This window comes from Balaenoptera ricei, chromosome 1 (genome assembly GCF_028023285.1).
Source record: "Balaenoptera ricei isolate mBalRic1 chromosome 1, mBalRic1.hap2, whole genome shotgun sequence".
Taxonomy (NCBI): domain Eukaryota; kingdom Metazoa; phylum Chordata; class Mammalia; order Artiodactyla; family Balaenopteridae; genus Balaenoptera; species Balaenoptera ricei.
In genome coordinates, this window is record NC_082639.1 from 43,980,485 (window position 1) to 44,001,050 (window position 20,566).

The 20,566-nt window shown below is 37.5% G+C and overlaps 1 protein-coding gene across 8 annotated transcripts in view; it reads right to left on the reverse strand.

Annotated features, from left to right (window-relative positions):
• TUT4 (terminal uridylyl transferase 4) overlaps nucleotides 1–20,566 on the reverse strand; it is a 155,610-nt gene that overhangs the window by 61,351 nt on the left and 73,693 nt on the right. For all 8 annotated transcript variants that reach the window (XM_059922538.1, XM_059922493.1, XM_059922489.1 and 5 more), the window contains exons 5-7: nucleotides 5,984–6,161; nucleotides 4,326–4,414; nucleotides 3,118–3,169 (exon numbers count right to left, since the gene is read on the reverse strand). In XM_059922538.1, coding sequence (XP_059778521.1) covers nucleotides 3,118–3,169; nucleotides 4,326–4,414; nucleotides 5,984–6,161 — 319 coding nt within the window. The remainder of the gene's footprint in view (nucleotides 1–3,117; nucleotides 3,170–4,325; nucleotides 4,415–5,983; nucleotides 6,162–20,566) is intronic.

Genomic DNA, 20,566 nt, shown 5'->3' on the forward strand with positions numbered 1-20,566 from the left:
TTCTATTTCATTTATTTCTGCTCTGATCTTTATGATTTCTTTCCTTCTGCTAACTTTGGGTTTTGTTTGTTCTTCTTTCTCTAGTTTCTTTAGGTGTAAGGTTAGATTGTTTACTTGAGATTTTTCTTGTTTCTTTACGTAGGCTTGTATAGCTATAAACTTCCCTCTTAGAACTGCTTTTGCTGCATCCCATAGGTTTTGGGTCGTCGTGTTTTCATTGTCATTTGTCTCTAGGTATTTTTTGATTTCCTCTTTGATTTCTTCAGTGATCTCTTGGTTATTTAGTAACGTATTGTTTAGCCTCCATGTGTTTGTCTTTTTTCCCTGTAATTCATTTCTAATCTCATAGCATTGTGGTCAGAAAAGATGCTTGATATGATTTCAATTTTCTTAAATTTACTGAGGCTTGATTTGTGACCCAAGATGTGATCTATCCTGGAGAATGTTCCGTGCGCACTTGAGAAGAACGTGTAATCTGCTGTTTTTGGATGGAATGTCCTATAAATATCAATTAAATCTATCTGGTCTATTGTGTCATTTAAAGCTTCTGTTTCCTTATTTATTTTCATTTTGGATGATCTGTCCATTGGTGTAAGTGAGGTGTTAAAGTCCCCCACTATTATTGTGTTGCTGTCGATTTCCTCTTTTATGGCTGTTAGCAGTTGCCTTATGTATTGAGGTGCTCCTATGTTGGGTGCATATATATTTATAATTGTTATATCTTCTTCTTGGATTGATCCCTTGATCATTATGTAGTGTCCTTCTTTGTCTCTTGTAACATTCTTTACTTTAAAGTCTATTTTATCTGATATGAGTATAGCTACTTCAGCTTTCTTTTGATTTCCATTTGCATGGAATATCTTTTTCCATCCCCTCACTTTCAGTCTGTATGTGTCCCTAGGTCTAAAGTGGGTCTCTTGTAGACAGCATATATATGGGTCTTGTTTTTGTATCCATTCAGCAAGCCTGTGTCTTTTGGTTGGAGCATTTAATCCATTCACGTTTAAGGTAATTATCGATATGTATGTTCCTATGACCATTTTCTTAATTGTTTTGGGTTTGTTTTTGTAGGTCCTTTTCTTCTCTTGTGTTTCCCACTTAGAGAAGTTCCTTTAGCATTTGTTGTAGAGCTGGTTTGGTGGTGCTGAATTCTCTTAGCTTTTGCTTGTCTGTAAAGCTTTTGATTTCTCCATCAAATCTAAATGAGATCCTTGCCGGGTAGAGTAATCTTGGTTGTAGGTTCTTCCCTTTCATCACTTTAAGTATATCATGCCACTCCCTTCTGGCTTGTAGAGTTTCTGCTGAGAAATCAGCTGTTAACCTTATGGGAGTTCCCTTGTATGTTATTTGTCGTTTTTCCCTTGCTGCTTTCAAGAATTTTTCTTTGTCTTTAATTTTTGCCATTTTGATTACTATGTGTCTCGGCGTGTTTCTCCTTGGGTTTATCCTGTATGGGACTCTCTGCGCTTCCTGGACTTGGGTGGCTATTTCCTTTCCCATGTTAGGAAAGTTTTCAACTATAATCTCTTCAAATATTTTCTCTGGTCCTTTCTCTCTCTCTTCTCCTTCTGGGACCCCTATAATGCGAATGTTGTTGCGTTTAATGTTGTCCCAGAGGTCTCTTAGGCTGTCTTCATTTCTTTTCATTCTTTTTTCTTTATTCTGTTCCGCAGCAGTGAATTCCACCATTCTGTCTTCCAGGTCACTTATCCGTTCTTCTGCCTCAGTTATTCTGCTATTGATTCCTTCTAGTGTAGTTTTCATTTCAGTTATTGTATTGGTCATCTCTGTTTGTTTGTTCTTTAATTCTTCTAGGTCTTTGTTAATCATTTCTTGCATCTTCTCACTCTTTGCCTCCATTCTTATTCCGAGGTCCTGGATCATCTTCCCTATCATTATTCTGAATTCTTTTTCTGCAACGTTGCCTATCTCCACTTCATTTAGTTGTTTTTCTGGGGTTTTTTCTTGTTCCTTCATCTGGTATATAGCCCTCTGCCTTTTCATCTTGTCTATCTTTCTGTAACTGTGGGTTTTGGTCCACAGGCTGCAGGACTGTAGTTTTTCTTGCTTCTGCTGTCTGTCCTCTGGTGGTTGAGGCTATCTAAGAGGCTTGATGGGAGGCTCTGGTGGTGGGTAGAGCTGACTGTTGCTCTTGACAGGTAATTTTGATTCATAAAATTTAAGATGACAATAGTAATAATAATAACAATCACAGCAGCAGAAATGTAATAAGAAGGTACTGTAAACCAGGTACTTTTCTAAGCTATGACTTAACCCATTTCATCCTCATAAACAACCCTCTCATCAAAAAGATACTATATTATTGCCATTTTATAGATGAGAAAAGTGAAGCATTAACACTTAAGTAATTTGTCAAAGGACACACAACCAGTAAGTGGTACAACTAAAATTTGTGCCTGGAAAGTCTGGCTCCAGATTCTGAGCTCCTAAGCATTTACTTTATGTAACAAAAAAAGCAGTAAATAAAACCAAGAAAATAATATTCCAGACTGTACTACATGACCTGGGACCTGCTTTGAGAAAGTTGTAATTTTTAAAATTTTTATTTAAAAAGTACTGTTACCTTTTTACAGGTAACAATACTTGTTACATAAATGAATGAATGTCCTTTTTACATAAAAATGTCCTTTTTACATAAAAATCAATCCAGACAGATGAGCCACATATGAAAGACTTACTAGGTATAATTTGGTTGATGTACTATAAATGATTAACATTGTTTTAAGTGGGGAAGAAACATATTTACTCAATGTATACGCATTTTTCCCCCAAGTCTGTCCCTAAATCTTCATCAACAATCTCCTAATGATTACAGGTTTTCTGTCTCATTTTACACAAGAAGCATCCATAATACTCAAAGGCAACATTTTGAAATTACCCAAAAGGCAATCATTTTTAATATATCAATTTTAAATATGATACTTTTGATGTAACCAACATGTAAATGTTCTAGTACACCTATTAAATACATATGCAATACAATGACGCAAATATTCTAGCAGTTTTAGTTTAATTTGGTTAGGCATACATAAACAACACAATGCATATATATTTAAAGAACTTTCTTTAGAAAAACAACTTTAAAAAGAAACTCACCACTTTTTTTTAAAATCCCAAGCACTTGTATCAGAAGATCTGGATGATTCATCTAAAAGAAGTTTCAAATTAATAAATACACTAACTTCAAAGTTCAAGTTGCAGAACTTTCGAGATAATTCAATTTCATTAAATACAAGTAAAATCATGCTCTGTATTTTAAAATAATGAAAACAGAATAGTGTTCTACTTTTATGTTAAGAAATCTTGTTCATGGAGGAAGTAGAATCTAATAAATCATATAGTGCTATTATTCCAGCAACACTACTAGAATTAGTGAGTTCTTAGAGTGAGAAAAGATTCTGTAATTTCATATCAAAACAAATGAAAAAGAAATCAGTTTACCAAATGATTTCTAAAGAGAAGCTGTTGAGATAAGAAATTTAAGGGATATTGACAACTGGCAGCATGGCCAAAAGGCTTAGATTAAAATACTACTTTAAATAACAAGCATGTCAAATATTTAGCTTAAATGTGTACTTTGCTGCTATTTAAAAAGTATTTAATAATCATACCTTACTTGTAAGTTAATGACTATATCAGACTAGAAATTAGAACATCAAATTTTCACCCAAATCAAACCTCCTTGAGCATAAACTTATTATTCAAAAAATTAAAAACACATAAAATATCAACTGATTATTTTAAATGTTTGATATGTCAGTAAATAAGCAATGTTAGCAATGCTAAACAATATTGGTATTTTGCTAATGGTCCTAGCCACTACTTATTAAAAGTACCTATAATGTACCAGGTACTATACAAAAATACTTGGTATATATCACCTTATTTAATATTGAAGTTATTATTCCTATTTTGGAAATTAGAAACTGAGGCTCAAGAAGGTCAAGTAACTTGCTCATTGCAGCCAAGATTTGAACATCTACAGATGTATGATTTCAAAATTCTTTCCTCTTTCTAAACTGCTTACCATAAGCAGTAACTGTTCAACATGTTCAAATACAAGCATTTTCCCTTTATTTTTGACCGCCTTCCTCTTCTTCCTTTTTTTCTCCCTTATTTTCTTTAATTCCACCTATGTCTGATACCTAGAAAGTACTTTCCAAAAGCACTGTTAAATCATGATGGTAACATTCTACAAGCCAGTGTTTTATATTCCCCTATATCTTCTCTAAAAAGATAATCAATAAACAATAGCAAGTACTAATTAAGAACCATACAGAAAAGGGTCTTGTCTAATTACTTACCTTGGGAGGAAATTTTATATCTATATTAACATCACTACTTTTCAGAGCAAACTTAGTCAGAGACGAGCCATACAACCTAAGTGAACACTCTGGAAATGAAGGAAAAATATCATAGCATGAAACAGCATGCAAATATGAGAACTTTAAAAAACAGTGATAGGAAAACTGCATATATTTCAATTCTGTGTCTTCCAATTCTAATACAGCAATTATAGAAGAATAATATCCTTTTCTAACTGATCTACAAAATAATAAAAATGTTTCTCAGTTATAGGGTTCAGGAAGAGAGAAATAACTCATTCAAGTTCAGTGTTTAAACAAAATTTTAGTAGTAATTCATTTAGGAATAACTAGAAGTATGTTTCACATTTAATATGTAACAGTAAAGAATGTACTAACCTAGCTATAGCTACTGTCACAAACTACATATTTCTTTAGATATTTATATTTACTTCAGAAATAGCTCTTTAAATGGGGAAGGGATCACAGACATTCAGCCAATGCTCTTTAAAAACACAAAGTGAAGCCAAGTCAATTGATACTGCAGACCTAAAACCAAAAAAAACTCTGGCTTTCAAGAGTTCACAGAACAAAATAAATAGGAATAATAACATGCTACCTACATCTTTTGCAAACTATCAAATATGTTATTTCAAAAATCATAATAAGGTAAATTTTTAAAGGATCTCAGCAGAGGGCAAGTTGAAAAATAACATGATTGGGACTGATCATGGGATGTTTAGTATGCTAGGAAGTGTTAAGTTTGTACTCAGTTGAATATATAAAAGTCTACTTTTCAAGTTCACAAAATGTCTGGAAGTCATCCAAGTCATTAAAATCATAAATATTTCATTTCTATTCTTATAATAATAAGTGAATTATTCCTATGTATAATTTAAATTAGTATCAATGTGTTTTAGATAGAAAACTACATTATAGAAATAATAAAGAAAAATTAAAATTTCAATTTCAATTTTATATTCTTTCTTGTAAATCTCACAATGGTTTGATATAAAATTATAATTTATCAACTGTCTAAAGTCCCTTTGGTGGTAAGAAACAAGTCTTACTTAATATCCATTTACCTAAATTCTGTATTAATGAAAAAAAATGCTGAGGGCTAAGCAAATAATCTATACATAATGTCTACAATAAACCTGACCCAATTCCCCCTTGTACCCAAAACAATAGCTTTCTGTAAAGAAAGATCAAGAGTCAAAAAAAGAAATAAAAGTGTAAATTTTACCTCTAACATCCTTAAAGTAAATTAATTTTCCCCACTATCAAGCAATAGGAATTTTATTCAGTAACTAGTTCAACTGTATATACCGAAATAAATATGACTAAAATGTCCATTCAGAAGTCAATGATACTGAAAATTTAATATAAAATTAATATTCAAGCACTAAGCAATTAATCTTGTATCTGACATTTTAAAAATCTTTTTTTATTACAAAAATTATGCTGTGCCGTAATTCTCCAGTTTCCTTTTCTGAAATATCTCCCCCCAAAAGTCATTTACAAATAATTAAAGTAATCTACTTTTAAGATGGAGAAAAAAAGAGAAAGAAAAACATTAAGAATTTACCCTAAGTTCAAGAGGAAGCAAGAGGAAGAGTTGTGTCATTTTAAAAATTAAGTATAAAATGAAGCTGTACCTGGTAAAAATGCTGTTATAACCTTTGACATCTCCTCCACAATTTCCTGACGAACTCTGAGGTCATCATCTGTTATTCCTTGTTCTTTTGCTAATTCAATAACTGCAACACTTAAAGCAGCCAAGTGGGCAAGGGAAGGAGGTGGCAGAGAACGAAGTTCACTTTCTTCCTGTTTTTCCTATTAGTGTGACGTTTAAAAACAATATAAAAAAAGATTTCTATTTTAACGTCCTCGTATTTAGGAGAGAAGGACATAATCAACATATATTCACCTTCTATTGCCAGATTTAAGAAACCTAGGATATGGAACTGAACAAAAGAGACAGAGATCCCTGCCTCTGTGAAGCAGGACTGAAAGAATGAGAGGTGCTGTGGGGGAGGTTGCTATTAAACATTTTAAAAATAAAACCTGTTTTACTTTACTGTCTGCATAAATTCTGAAATGCTACATCAAAGCCAAGATTCCATAAGTAACAACATTTAGCTGATCATTTTGTTGCAGCCAAGAGAGACTGTCTTAGGTATAGCAGAAGGTCTTGAATGTCTCTGATTGGCATGTACAGTACCAGATTAAATGGTCACAGGAAAACATCCTAAACAATATCGCCATGTATTTGATACACTGCCTCCCATTTAAAACTGATTTCGTTGTTATTTTATACAAAACTAGGCAAAATGTTAAAAAAAAAACAAAACCTCTATTCTGCTAAAAGTTTGAAAGCAATTTAAAGCAAGGAGCTGAAGAGGGACTATATTATATATGCACAATGATTTTTTAAATTAATTGATTACTCTCATTTTAAAAACTACATGCTAACTGCAAAAGCTACATGAATTATAAGAAAAGAAGAAAATCACCCACCAGCTCACATCCTACTATTCCATACATTTTTCAACATAACAGACCATACCATTTCTTTAATATTATAACAAAAACATTTTCTATTATCACATTTCAGTCAACAAACAATCTCATATTTTTTTTGAGATATGGAGCTCCCAAAAGAATGATCAAAAGTAGTTTGTTCTTTCCCCCTCCCCCACTCAATATAGTAAAACAAAGACTTTGGTCTATTCCTAATTCTATTCTTTGTTACCGTATTCAGTCTTAATGTAAATCAAGTTTACCTATGGTACAGAATAATCAAACATAGGAAGTAAGACAACCTTGTTTTTATAAGTTTCTGAGATCATTTCTGCAACCTTAACTATAAACTACATCTTAGATGAGCATCTAAGTTTTCAGGACTACTTTTTTTTTAGGATTTATCCAAGGTATCAACAGCAATATACTTAATGAAAAAATGACACAAAATTAACATGCAACAAAATTATCTTTATTTCTAGATTGAAAATAAGAGGATAAAAGACAGTGAACACACTCTTCTATCTATGCTATCCCGCATGCTGCAGTAAGAGCCTGTATGCTGCAACTAAAGATCCCGCATGCTGCAACAATCCTGCTTGCCGCAACGAAGACCTGGCGCAGCCAAATAAATAAAAATAAATAAATAAATTTTTTTTTTTGAAAAATAAGCCTATTCTACCTCCTTTAGGATACTGTTCAATCAAACATTCTCATTTATATCCTCATATCATTGCTCATCCTCATGTCAACCTGATATCTTCATATATCCTCTGTCATAAATATGATCAATTAAATCCCTACCCTTCTATAACTTACATTCTAGTTAGAGAAAATAGACAACAGATAAATAAATATATATTATGATGTCAGGTAGTGTTATTAAGAAAAATAAAACAGGGTAAGAGGCTACAGACTGTTGGGAAGATGGTATTATTTTAGAATAGAGTAGACAAAGAAAGCCACTCTAAACAGGTGAAGAGACCTGAAAGTGAAGAAGAGAGACATTTAAATTTCTGGAGGAAGAACATTCAAGACACAGAAAACAGTAAATGCGAAGACTCAGAGGCAAAAAAGTACCTAATCTTATTTAAAGAGAGCAATATGTCTGAGGCTGAGTAACAAAGTGGTGACTGTGAAACATGATGAAACTGAAAAGTTAACTAGAAGCCAAATATTGTATAACCTCATGAAACTTGATAAGGGCTTAGAATTTTAAGTTGTGAAGCTACTGATGGGCTATAAGTAGGAAGTAACATGATATATTTTAAAAAAACAATTCTGGCTACTAAATGAAGAAGACTGGGTGGGGGGGTGGGGTGGGGCAAGAAGTGAGATAAGTTGGAAATAGTCCACATGAGGGATGGTGGTAGCTTAGACTACAGCAGAAAAAGTAGAGATGTGTGACAAATGGCTAAATTTGGAATACATAATATTTTGAAGGTAAATTCTATAGCATTTGCTAATGGTTTGAATGTGGGGTGTAAAAGAAAGAGATGAATCAAAGATGACTCAAATGTGCTTATCCTAAGCAACACGGTAAATGGTGGTGCCTTCTACTGAGATGAGGTAAATGCTGGAAAGAATTAGTTTAGGCTAGGAAAACTTGCCCAAAAGGCAAAAACCTCCTAATTACTCTCCCATTTCTAATCTCCGGCTCTCTTCATCCCATTCCCCATATTTCTACCAGTTATTCTCCTATTTAAAAACCTTCAATACATCTTCAACAAAACACTAGGAAACCGAATTCACAGAATATTAAAAGGATTATACACCATGACCAAATGTGATTTACTCCTAGAATGCAAGAATGGTTAAACATAAAATATTCAATGTAATATACCACCTTAAAAGCATGAAAAGGGAAAAATGACAGATAACCTCAACTGATGCAGAGAAACCATTTGACAAAATTCAACACCCCTTGCAGTAAAAACACTCAACAAACTAGGAATAAAATGAAACTACTGCTACATAATAAAGACCATATATGAAAAGCCTACAGCTAACATCATATCTGATAGTGAAAGACTGAAAGCTTTCCTCTAAGATCAGGAACCAGTAAAGAATGCCCATTTCACCACTTCTATTCAACATATTATTGGAAGGTCTAGCCAAAGGAATTAGGCAAGAAAAAGAAATAAAAGGCATCCAACTTGGAAAGGAATAAATAAAATTATCTCTATTCACAGATAACATAATCTAATATGTAGAAAACCCTTAAGAGTCTAAAAACAAATGTTAAAACTAATGAACAAATTCAGCAAACTAGCAGGATACAAATCAGCACACAAAAATCAGCTGCATTTCTATACACTAACAATGAACAACCTGAAAAAAAATAATTCCACTTAAAATAGCATCAAAAAGAATAAAAGATTTAAGAATTAACCAAGAAGACAAAAGAGGTGTACAGTGAAAAAGACAAAACATGGCTTAAAGAAATTAAAGAAGACATGAATAAAGAGAAAGATATTCCATGTTCATGGATTGGCAGACTTAATATTGTTAAGATGTCAACAGTACCCAAAGCAATTTACATATTCAATGCAATCCCTATCAATATCCCAATGACTTTTTTTTGCAGAAATAGGAAAAAAGATCCTAAAATTCACCTGGACTCTCAAGGGACCCCAAACAGCCAAAACAATCTTGAACAAGAGGAACAAAGCTAAGATACTAACATTTCCTGACTTCAAAACTTACTGCAAACCCACAGTAACCAAAACAGTATGGCACTGGCATAAATATAGACACAGAGGCCAATAAAATAAGAGAGCCCAGAAATAGATGTTCATATATAAGGTCAAATGATTTTTAATAAAAATGTTAAGAACATTCAATGGGAAAGAACTGCCTTTTCAAAACATGGTGCTAGGAAAGCTGGATATCCACATGCAATATGGATCCTTGTCTTACACCACATACAAAAATTAACTCAAAATGGATCAAAGATCTAAACGTAAGAGCAAAATTATAAAACTCTTAGAAGAAAACAAAAGAGAAAAGCTTCATGACATTGGATTTGGAAATGATTTTTTGGATATTAAACAAAAACACAGGAAACAAAAGAAAAAATAGACAAATTGGACTTCACAAAAATTAAATACTTTTGTGTATCAAACAACACTACTAATAGAGTAAAAAGGCAACTCATATAATGGAATAAAAAATTTGCAAGTCATGTGTATGATACAGAATTAATATCCAGAACATATGAAGAACTCCTAAACTCAACTACAAGAAAATAACCCAATTCAAAAGTGGTCACAGGACTTAAATAGACATTTCTCCAAAGAAGATATATGAATGGACAATAAGCACATGAAAAGGTGCTCAACATCACTAATCATTAGGGAAATGCAAATCAAAAGCACAGTGAGGAGTAGGGGCAAGATGGCGGAAGAGTAAGACGCGGAGATCACCTTCCTTCCCACAGATACAGTAGAAATACATCTACACGTGGAACTGCTCCTACAGAACACCCACTGAACGCTGGCAGAAGACGTCAGACCTCCCAAAAGGCAAGAAAATCCCCACGTACTTGGGTAGGGTAAAAGAAAAAAGAAATAACAGAGACAAAAGAATAGGGACAGGACCTGCGCCAGTGGGAGGGAGCCGTGAAGGAGGAAAGGTTTCCAGGCACTAGGAGCCCCTTTGCGGGCAGAGACAGCGGGTGGCAGAGGGGGGAAGCTTCGGAGCCGCGGAGGAGAGCGCAGCCACAGGGGTGCGGAGGGCAAAGCGGAGAGACTCCCGCACAGAGGCTCGGCGCCAACCAGCACTCACCAGCCCGAGAGGCTTGTCTGCTCACCCGCCGGGGCGGGCGGGGGCTGGGAGCTGAGGCTCGGGCTTTGGTGCTAGCCGGGAGGGAGTCCGGGAAAAAGTCTGCAGCTGCCGAAGAGGCAAGAGACTTTTTCTTGCCTCTTTGTTTCGCGGCACGCAAGGAGAGGGGATTCAGAGCACTGCCTAAACGAAATCCAGAGACGGGTGCGAGCCACGGCTATCAGGGCGGATCCCACAGCAACAGGGGCGCAGAGGGAAAAACGGAGAGATTCCCGCACAGAGGCTCAGCGCCGAGCAGCGCTCACCAGCCCAAGAGGCTTGTCTGCTCACCCGCCGGGGTGGGCGGGGCTGGGAGCTGAGGCGCGGGCTTCGGTCGGATCTCGGGCTTCGGTCGGATCTCGGATCGCAGGGAGAGGACTGGGGTTGGCGGCGTGAACACAGCCTGAAGGGGTTGGCGTGCCGCGGCGAGCCGGGAGGGAGCCGGAGAGGAGGTCTGCAGCCGCCGAAGAGGCAAGAGACTTTTTCTTGCCTCTTTGATTCGTGGCGCGCAAGGAGAGGGGATTCAGAGCGCCGCCTAGACGAACTCCAGAGGCGGGCGCAAGCTGCGGCCATCAGCGCGGACCCCAGAGACTGGTAGGAGACGCTAAGGCTGCTGCCGCCGCCACCAAGAAGCCTGTGTGCGAGCACAGGTCACTCTCCACACCGCCCCTCCCGGGAGCCAGTACAGCTCGACACTGCCAGGCTCCCGTGATCCGGGGACAACTTCCCCGGGAGAACACACAGCGCGCCTCAGGCTGCTGCAACGTCACGACGCCTCTGACGCCGCAGGCTCGCCCCGCCTCCTCCGTACCGCTCCCTCCCCCGGCCTGAGTGAGCCAGAGCCCCCGAAGCAGCTGCTCCTTTAACCCCGTTCTGTCTGGGCGGGGAACGGACGCCCTCAGGCGACATACATGCAGAGGCGGGTCCAAATCCAAAGCTGAACGCTGGGAGCTGTACGAACAAAGAAGAGAAAGGGAAATCTCTCCCAGCAGCCTCAGAAGCAGCTGATTAAAGCTCCACAAACAACTTGATGTGCCTGCATCTGTTGAATACCTGAATAGACAACGAATCATCCCAAATTCAAAAGGTGGACTTTAGGAGCAGGATATATTAATTTCCCCTTTTCCTTTTTTTGTGAGTGTATATGTGTATGCTTCTGGGTGAGATTTTGTCTGTATAGCTTTGCTTTCACCATTAGTCCTAGGGTTAGGTCCGTCCATTTTTTTTTTTTTTTTTTTTACTTAAAAAAACTTTTTTTTCCTAATATATGTTTTCTTAATAATTTTTTCCGTATTTTCTATTTTTAGAAATTAAAAAATTTTTAATAAGTTTTCTCATATTTTTTATTTTAAAAAATTAAAATTTTTTTTCTTAATAAATTTTTTTCTTAAAAATTTTTTCTTATGTTTTACTATAAAAAGTTAATAAATTTATTTTTAAAAATTAAAAAAAATTTTTTTTCTGAATACATTTACTCTTAATAATTTTTTTTCTTATTTTTTATTATAATACCTTTATTTTATTTTATTTTATCCTCTTTCTTTCTTTCTATTTTTTTCTCCCTTATATTCTGAGCGGTGTGGATGAAAGGCTCTTGGTGCTCCAGCCAGGCATCAGGGATGTGCATCTGAGGTGGGAGAGCCAACTTCAGGACACTGGTCCACAAGAGACCTACCAGCTCCACGTAATACCAAACGGCAAAAATCTCTCAGAGATCTCCATCTCAACATCAAGAACCAGCTTCACTCAACGACCAGCAAGCTACAGGGCTGGACACCCTATGCCAAACAACTAGCAAGACAGGAACACAGCCCCATCCATTAGCAGGGAGGCTGCCTAAAATCATAAGGCCACAGACACCCCAAAACACACCACCAGACGTGGACGTGCCCACCAGAAAGACAAGATTCAACCTCATCCACCAGAACACAGGCAATAGTCCCCTCCACCAGGAAGCCTACACAACCCACTGAACCAACCTTACCCACTGGGGACAGATACCAAAAACAACGGGAACTACGAACCTGCAGCCTGTGAAAAGGAGACCCCAAACACAGTAAGATAAGCAAAATGAGATGACAGAAAAACACACAGCAGATGAAGGAGCAGGGTCAAAACACACCAGACCTAACAAATGAAAAGGAAATAGGTAGTCTACCTGAAAAAGAATTCAGAATAATGATAGTAAGGATGATCCAAAATCTTGGAAATAGAATAGACAAAATGCAAGAAACATTTAACAAGGACGTAGAAGAACTAAAGAGGAACCAAGCAACGATGAAAAACACAATAAATGAAATTAAAAATACTCTAGATGGGATCAATAGCAGAATAACTGAGGCAGAAGAAAGGATAAGTGACCTGGAAGATAAAATGGTGGAAATAACTGCTGCAAAGCAGGATAAAGAAAAAAGAATGAAAAGAACTGAGGACAGTCTCAGAGACCTCTGGGACAGCATTAAACGCACCAACATTCGAATTATAGGGGTCCCAGAAGAAGAAGAGAAAAAGAAAGGGACTGAGAAAATATTTGAAGAGATTATAGTTGAAAACTTCCCTAATATGGGAAAGGAAATAGTTAATCAAGTCCAGGAAGCACAGAGAGTCCCATACAGGATAAACCCAAGGAGAAACACGCCAAGACACATATTAATCAAACTGTCAAAAATTAAATACAAAGAAAACATATTAAAAGCAGCAAGGGAAAAACAACAAATAACACACAAGGGAATCCCCATAAGGTTAACATCTGATCTTTCAGCAGAAACTCTGCAAGCCAGAAGGGAGTGGCAGGATATACTTAAAGTGATGAAGGAGAAAAACCTACAACCAAGATTACTCTACCCAGCAAGGATCTCATTCAGATTCGATGGAGAAATTAAAACCTTTACAGACAAGCAAAAGCTGAGAGAGTTCAGCACCACCAAACCAGCTTTACAACAAATGCTAAAGGAACTTCTCTAGGCAAGAAACACAAGAGAAGGAAAACACCTACAATAACAAACCCAAAACAATTAAGAAAATGGGAATAGGAACATACATATCGATAATTACCTTGAATGTAAATGGATTAAATGCTCCCACCAAAAGACACAGGCTGGCTGAATGGATACAAAAACAAGACCCATATATATGCTGTCTACAAGAGACCCACTTCAGACCTAGAGACACATACAGACTGAAAGTAAGGGGATGGGAAAAGATATTCCATGCAAATGGAAATCAAAAGAAAGCTGGAGTAGCAATTCTCATATCAGACAAAATAGACTTTAAAATAAAGACTCTTACAAGAGACAAAGAAGGACACTATATAATGATCAAGGGATCGATCCAAGAGGAAGGTATAACAATTGTAAATATTTATGCACCCAACATAGCAGCACCTCAATACATAAGGCAAATACTAACAGCCATAAAAGGGGAAATCGACAGCAACACAATCATAGTAGGGGACTTTAACACCCCACTTTCACCAATGGACAGATCATCCAAAATGAAAATAAATAAGGAAACACAAGCTTTAAATGATACATTAAACAAGATGGACTTAATTGATATTTATAGGACATTCCACCCAAAAACAACAGAATACACATTTTTCTCAAGTGCTCATGGAACATTCTCCAGGATAGATCATATCTTGGGTCACAAATCAAGCCTTGGTAAATTTAAGAAAATTGAAATCGTATCAAGTATCTTTTCCGACCACAACGCTATGAGACAAGATATCAATTACAGGAAAAGATGTGTAAAAAATACAAACACATGGAGGCTACACAATACACTACTTAATAACGAAGTGATCACTGAAGAAATCAAAGAGGAAATCAAAAAATACCTAGAAACAAATGACAATGGAGATACGACGACCCAAAACCTATGGGACGCAGCAAAAGCAGTGCTAAGAGGGAAGTTTATAGCAATACAAGCCTACCTCAAGAAACAGGAAACATCTCGAATAAACAACCTAACCTTGCACCTAAAGCAATTAGAGAAAGAAGAACAAAAAAACCCCAAAGCTAGCAGAAGGAAAGAAATCATAAAGATCAGGTCAGAAATAAATGAAAAAGAAATGAAGGAAACAATAGCAAAAATCAATAAAACTAAAAGCTGGTTCTTTGAGAAGATAAACAAAATTGATAAACCATTAGCCAGACTCATCAAGAGAAAAAGGGAGAAGACTCAAATCAATAGAATTAGAAATGAAAAAGGAGAAGTAACCACTGACACTGCAGAAATACAAAAGATCATGAGAGATTACTACAAGCAACTCTACGCCAATAAAATGGACAACCTGGAAGAAATGGACAGATTCTTAGAAATGCACAAACTGCCGAGACTGAACCAGGAAGAAATAGAAAATATGAACAGACCAATCACAAGCACTGAAATTGAAACTGTGATTAAAAACCTTCCAACAAACAAAAGCCCAGGACCAGATGGCTTCACAGGTGAATTCTATCAAACATTTAGAGAAGAGCTAACACCTATCCTTCTCAAACTCTTCCAAAATATTGCAGAGGGAGGAACACTCCCAAACTCATTCTACGAGGCCACCATCACCCTGATACCAAAACCAGACAAAGATGTCACAAAGAAAGAAAACTACAGGCCAATATCACTGATGAACATAGATGCAAAAATCCTCAACAAAATACTTGCAAACAGAATCCAACAGCACATTAAAAGGATCATACACCATGATCAAGTGGGGTTTATCCCAGGAATGCAAGGATTCTTCAATATACGCAAATCAATCAATGTGATACATCATATTAACAAACTGAAGGAGAAAAACCATATGATCATCTCAATAGATGCAGAGAAAGCTTTCGACAAAATTCAACACCCATTTATGATAAAAGCCCTGCAGAAAGTAGGCATAGAGGGAACTTTCCTCAACATAATAAAGGCCATATATGACAAACCCACAGCCAACATTGTCCTCAGTGGTGAAAAACTGAAACCATTTCCACTAAGATCAGGAACAAGACAAGGTTGCCCACTCTCACCACTATTATTCAACATAGTTTTGGAAGTGTTAGCCACAGCAATCAGAGAAGACAAAGAAATAAAAGGAATCCAAATCGGAAAAGAAGAAGTAAAGCTGTCACTGTTTGCAGATGACATGATACTATACATAGAGAATCCTAAAGATGTTACCAGAAAACTCCTAGAGCTAATCAATGAATTTGGTAAAGTAGCAGGATACAAAATTAATGCACAGAAATCTCTTGCATTTCTATACACTAATGATGAAAAATCTGAAAGTGAAATTAAGAAAACACTCCCGTTTACCATTGCAACAAAAAGAATAAAATATCTAGGAATAAACCTACCTAAGGAGACAAAAGACCTGTATACAGAAAATTATAAGACACTGATGAAAGAAATTAAAGATGATACAAATAGATGGAAAGATATACCATGTTCCTGGATTGGAAGAATCAACATTGTGAAAATGACTCTACTACCCAAAGCAATCTACAGATTCAATGCAATCCCTATCAAACTACCACTGGCATTTTTCACAGAACTAGAACAAAAAATTTCACAATTTGTGTGGAAACACAAAAGACCCCGAATAGCCAAAGCAATCTTGAGAACGAAAAATGGAGCTGGGGGAATCAGGCTCCCTGACTTCAGACTATATTACAAAGCTACAGTAATCAAGATAGTTTGGTACTGGCACAAAAACAGAAATATAGATCAATGGAACAGGATAGAAAGCCCAGAGATAAACCCACGCACATATGGTCACCTTATCTTTGATAAAGGAGGCAAGCATATACAGTGGAGAAAAGACAGCCTCTTCAATAAGTGGTGTTGGGAAAATTGGACAGATACATGTAAAAGTATGAAATTAGAACACTCCCTGACACCATGCAGAAAAATAAACTCAAAATGGATTAAAGACCTAAGTGTAAGACCAGACACTATCAAACTCTTAGAGGAAAACATAGGCAGAACACTCTATGACATACATCACAGCAAGATTCTTTTTGACCCAGCTCCCAGAGAAATGGAAATAAGAACACAAATAAACAAATGGGACCTAATGAAACTTAAAAGCTTTTGCACAGCAAAGGAAACCATAAACAAGACCAAAAGACAACCCTCAGAATGGGAGAATATATTTGCAAATGAAGCAACTGACAAAGGATTAATCTCCAAGATTTACAAGCAGCGCATGAAGCTCAATAACAAAAAAACGAACAACCCAATCCAAAAATGGGCAGAAGACCTAAATAGACATTTCTCCAAAGAAGATATACAGATGGCCTACAGACACATGAAAGAATGCTCAACATCATTAATCATTAGAGAAATGCAAATCAAAACTACAATGAGATATCATCTCACACCGGTCAGACTGGCCATCATCAAAAAATCTAGAAACAATAAATGCTGGAGAGGGTGTGGAGGAAAGGGAACTCTCTTGCACTGTTGGTGGGAATGTAAATTGATACAGCCACTATGGAGAACAGTATGGAGGTTCCTTAAAAAACTACAAATAGAACTACCATACGATCCAGCAATCCCACTACTGGGCATATACCCTGAGAAATCCATAGTTCAAAAAGAGTCATGTACCAAAATGTTCATTGCAGCTCTATTTACAATAGCCAGGACATGGAAGCAACCTAAATGTCCATCGACAGATGAATGGATAAAGAAGATGTGGCACATATATACAATGGAATATTACTCAGCCGTAAAAAGAAATGAAATGGAGGTATTTGTAATGAGGTGGATGGAGTTAGAGTCTGTCATACAGAGTGAAGTAAGTCAGAAAGAGAAAAACAAATACAGTATGCTAACACATATATACAGAATCTAAGGGAAAAAAAAAAAAGGCCATGAAGAACCTAGTGGCAAGACGGGAATAAAGACACAGACCTACTAGAGAATGGACTTGAGGATATGGGGAGGGGGTGGGGTGAGATGTGACAGGGTGAGAGAGTGTCATGGACATATATACACTACCAAATGTAAAATAGATAGCTAGTGGGAAGCAGCCGCATAGCACAGGGAGATTAGCTCGGTGCTTTGTGACCACCTAGAGGGGTGGGATGGGGAGGGTGGGAGGGAGGGAGATGCAAGAGGGAAGAGATATGGGAACATATTGTATATGTATAATTGATTAACTTTGTTATAAAGCAGAAGCTAATACACCATTGTAAGGCAATTATACTTCAATAAAGATGTTTAAAAAAAAAAAAAGCACAGTGATATACAACTAGGATGATTATTATCAAAACAACAACAACAACAGAAAAAACAACAACAAGATTTTGTGGATATGAAGAAATTGAACCCTTGTGTATCACTAGTGGTAATGTAAAATGGTACAGCCCCTGCAGAAAACAGCATGGCAGGTCCTCAGAAAATTAAACATAAATTTACCATTTGACTCAGCAATTCCACTTCTGGGTATATACACAAAAGAAATGAAAGTAAAGATTCAAACAAGTATTTCTACACCAATGTTCATACCAACATTATTCACAATAGCAAAAAGTAGAAACAACCCAGATATCCATCCATGGATGAATGGACACACAAAACATGGTATATATTACATAGAATGGGATATTATTCAACATTAAAAAAGAAAGGAATTCTGACACGTACTGTACTACAATATGGTTGAAGCTTAAAGACGTTACGCTAAGTGAAATAAGCAGAAAAGGACAAATATATAATTCCACTTATATGCAGCACCTACAATAGTCAAATACAGAGACAGAAAGTACAGCAGTGGTTACCAGGAGCAAGGGTGAGAGAGAAATGAGGAGTTATTGTTTAATGGATACAGGGTTTCAATATAAGTTAATGAAAAAGTTCTGGAAATGGATATTGCAGATCATTGTACAACAATGTGAATGTACTTAATGTCACTGAACTATACACTTAAAGATGGTTAAAATGGTAAATATTATGTCATATATATTTTACCACAATAAAAAAATTGTTTTAAACCTTCAATGGCACCAATAGGATAATGCACCACCTTCTTAACGTGGAATATACAGCAATTTAGTTTCAGCATGCCTTTTTAGGTCCTCCTCCAACCATTCCCTCCCCATAACATCTGGGACAGATATCCATAGTTAAATAGTCAGCAGCTTCCAAGGACTATATGTGATATTGGGTCTCCACATCATTACTCACATCATGGCACTCTTTCTTGTATCCATCTGGTGAAACTCTAATCCCTGAAGTTGTACCTTAAATGTCAAATATTCAGTGAAGGCTTCTTAATGTCTTTCCCTTTCCAACATAATGAAATGCTCCCTTTAATTCATGATTAATAACATGCTATGCATTCCATCACTCTTTACCTCCTGAGGTAATCAACTTATTCTCCTCATTTTAAACACTGCCTCATCTACTGGCTTGTGTTTTCAACAAGTAAGCACTCTCTACCTCTATAATAACAGCAACAACAACCACCATTTATTGAGTACCCACTATGGGCTTGGCATTGTGCCAGGGGTTTTAGAGATATTATGTCACTTAAGTCTTAAAATACACCTCCTTAGGGAGCTATTATCAAAATCATTTTATAGGGGGCAGAGTCAAGATGGCACACTAGGAGAACGCGGATTCGCATCTCCTCACAACTAGGGTACTTACCAGGCACCAGTGCGGGACCACGGACACCTAAGGGAACAGGGCGAACCCCCAGCAACCGGGTAGGATGTGGGGAGTGGGGGGAGTGATGGGGGAGGAGAAGTGGAGGTGGGATGGGGCTGGTGCCCCTGAGGGGTGGTTGGGGGAGGGGAAGCGATCCCACGACAGAAGGAGGATATTGGGGAACCACTGGGAGGGCAGAGGATCAAAAGGGAACATGGCCAGTCAGGTTTCACCTGCCCACTTGAGCCCCCAGGAACCTGCTGAGATTCATCCTGATCCTCTGCCCACTGAGGCCCCCTCCAGCCGAGTGGGTCCTGAGGGAGTGGGAGGGAGGGAAGGGGGAGCAAAAGTAAAGGCCGGACCTCAGGGACAAGCACCCCTGAGGGGTGGCTGGGGGAGGGGAGGAGTTCCTACACCCAGAGGGACCCACCCATGGTTAGGGGTCCAGCGGCAACGGTGGAGACCCTGGGGAAGATGGTGGGGAGGAGCACAAAGGAATGGAAGAGAACAGGGCCAGCACTCTCCCTGTCCACTTAGGCACCCCAGGCCTAATCCTCTGCCCTGGGAGCCTCCCTCCTGCCGCTCAGAGCCCAAGCCCTGCCCCTACACCCCCATCCAGGGCCCTACCTCTACATTCGGAGACACCCTCCAATGCGCTGGGCCTAAACCCCACCCACACACCCTCACTCAGGGCCCTACCTCCAAACTCCAGAACTCCACACTCCAGAGGCCCTCCTTTCCAGGTGCTGCCCCTCCCCTTCAAAGCCCAGATCCTAAGCAGAGGTCCTGGGCCATGCCTGAACAGGGCCCTGCATAGGCCCTGCCCCATGCTCAAGCATCACCGCCCCCCCCACCCCACCCCACCCCACCCCACCCCCAGCTAGGTCCCTGCCTAAGTTCCACCCCCGCCTAAACTCCACTTTCATAGCCAAGGCTTTTTTTTTTTTTTTTTACGTTTTTCCTCTTGTAGATTGGGGTTCTGTTTTACCTTGTTGATTCACTGTTCTTGATTCTTTTATATTATTATATTTCCTAATAAATCTTTTATTTTTCAAATTTTATTTTATTCTTTATACTTTGTTATTGATCTGCCCTTTTGGCTAGTTCCCCCCTCTTTATTTTACTTTTTTCTTTTTTCTGTTGTGGTTTTATTTTACCTTGTTGCAGTTGTTTCAATTACAGTTTTATTTTTTCCTAATGTATTTTTTATCTTTCTAACTTTATTTTGTTTTTTATTCTTTGATATTGTACTGCTC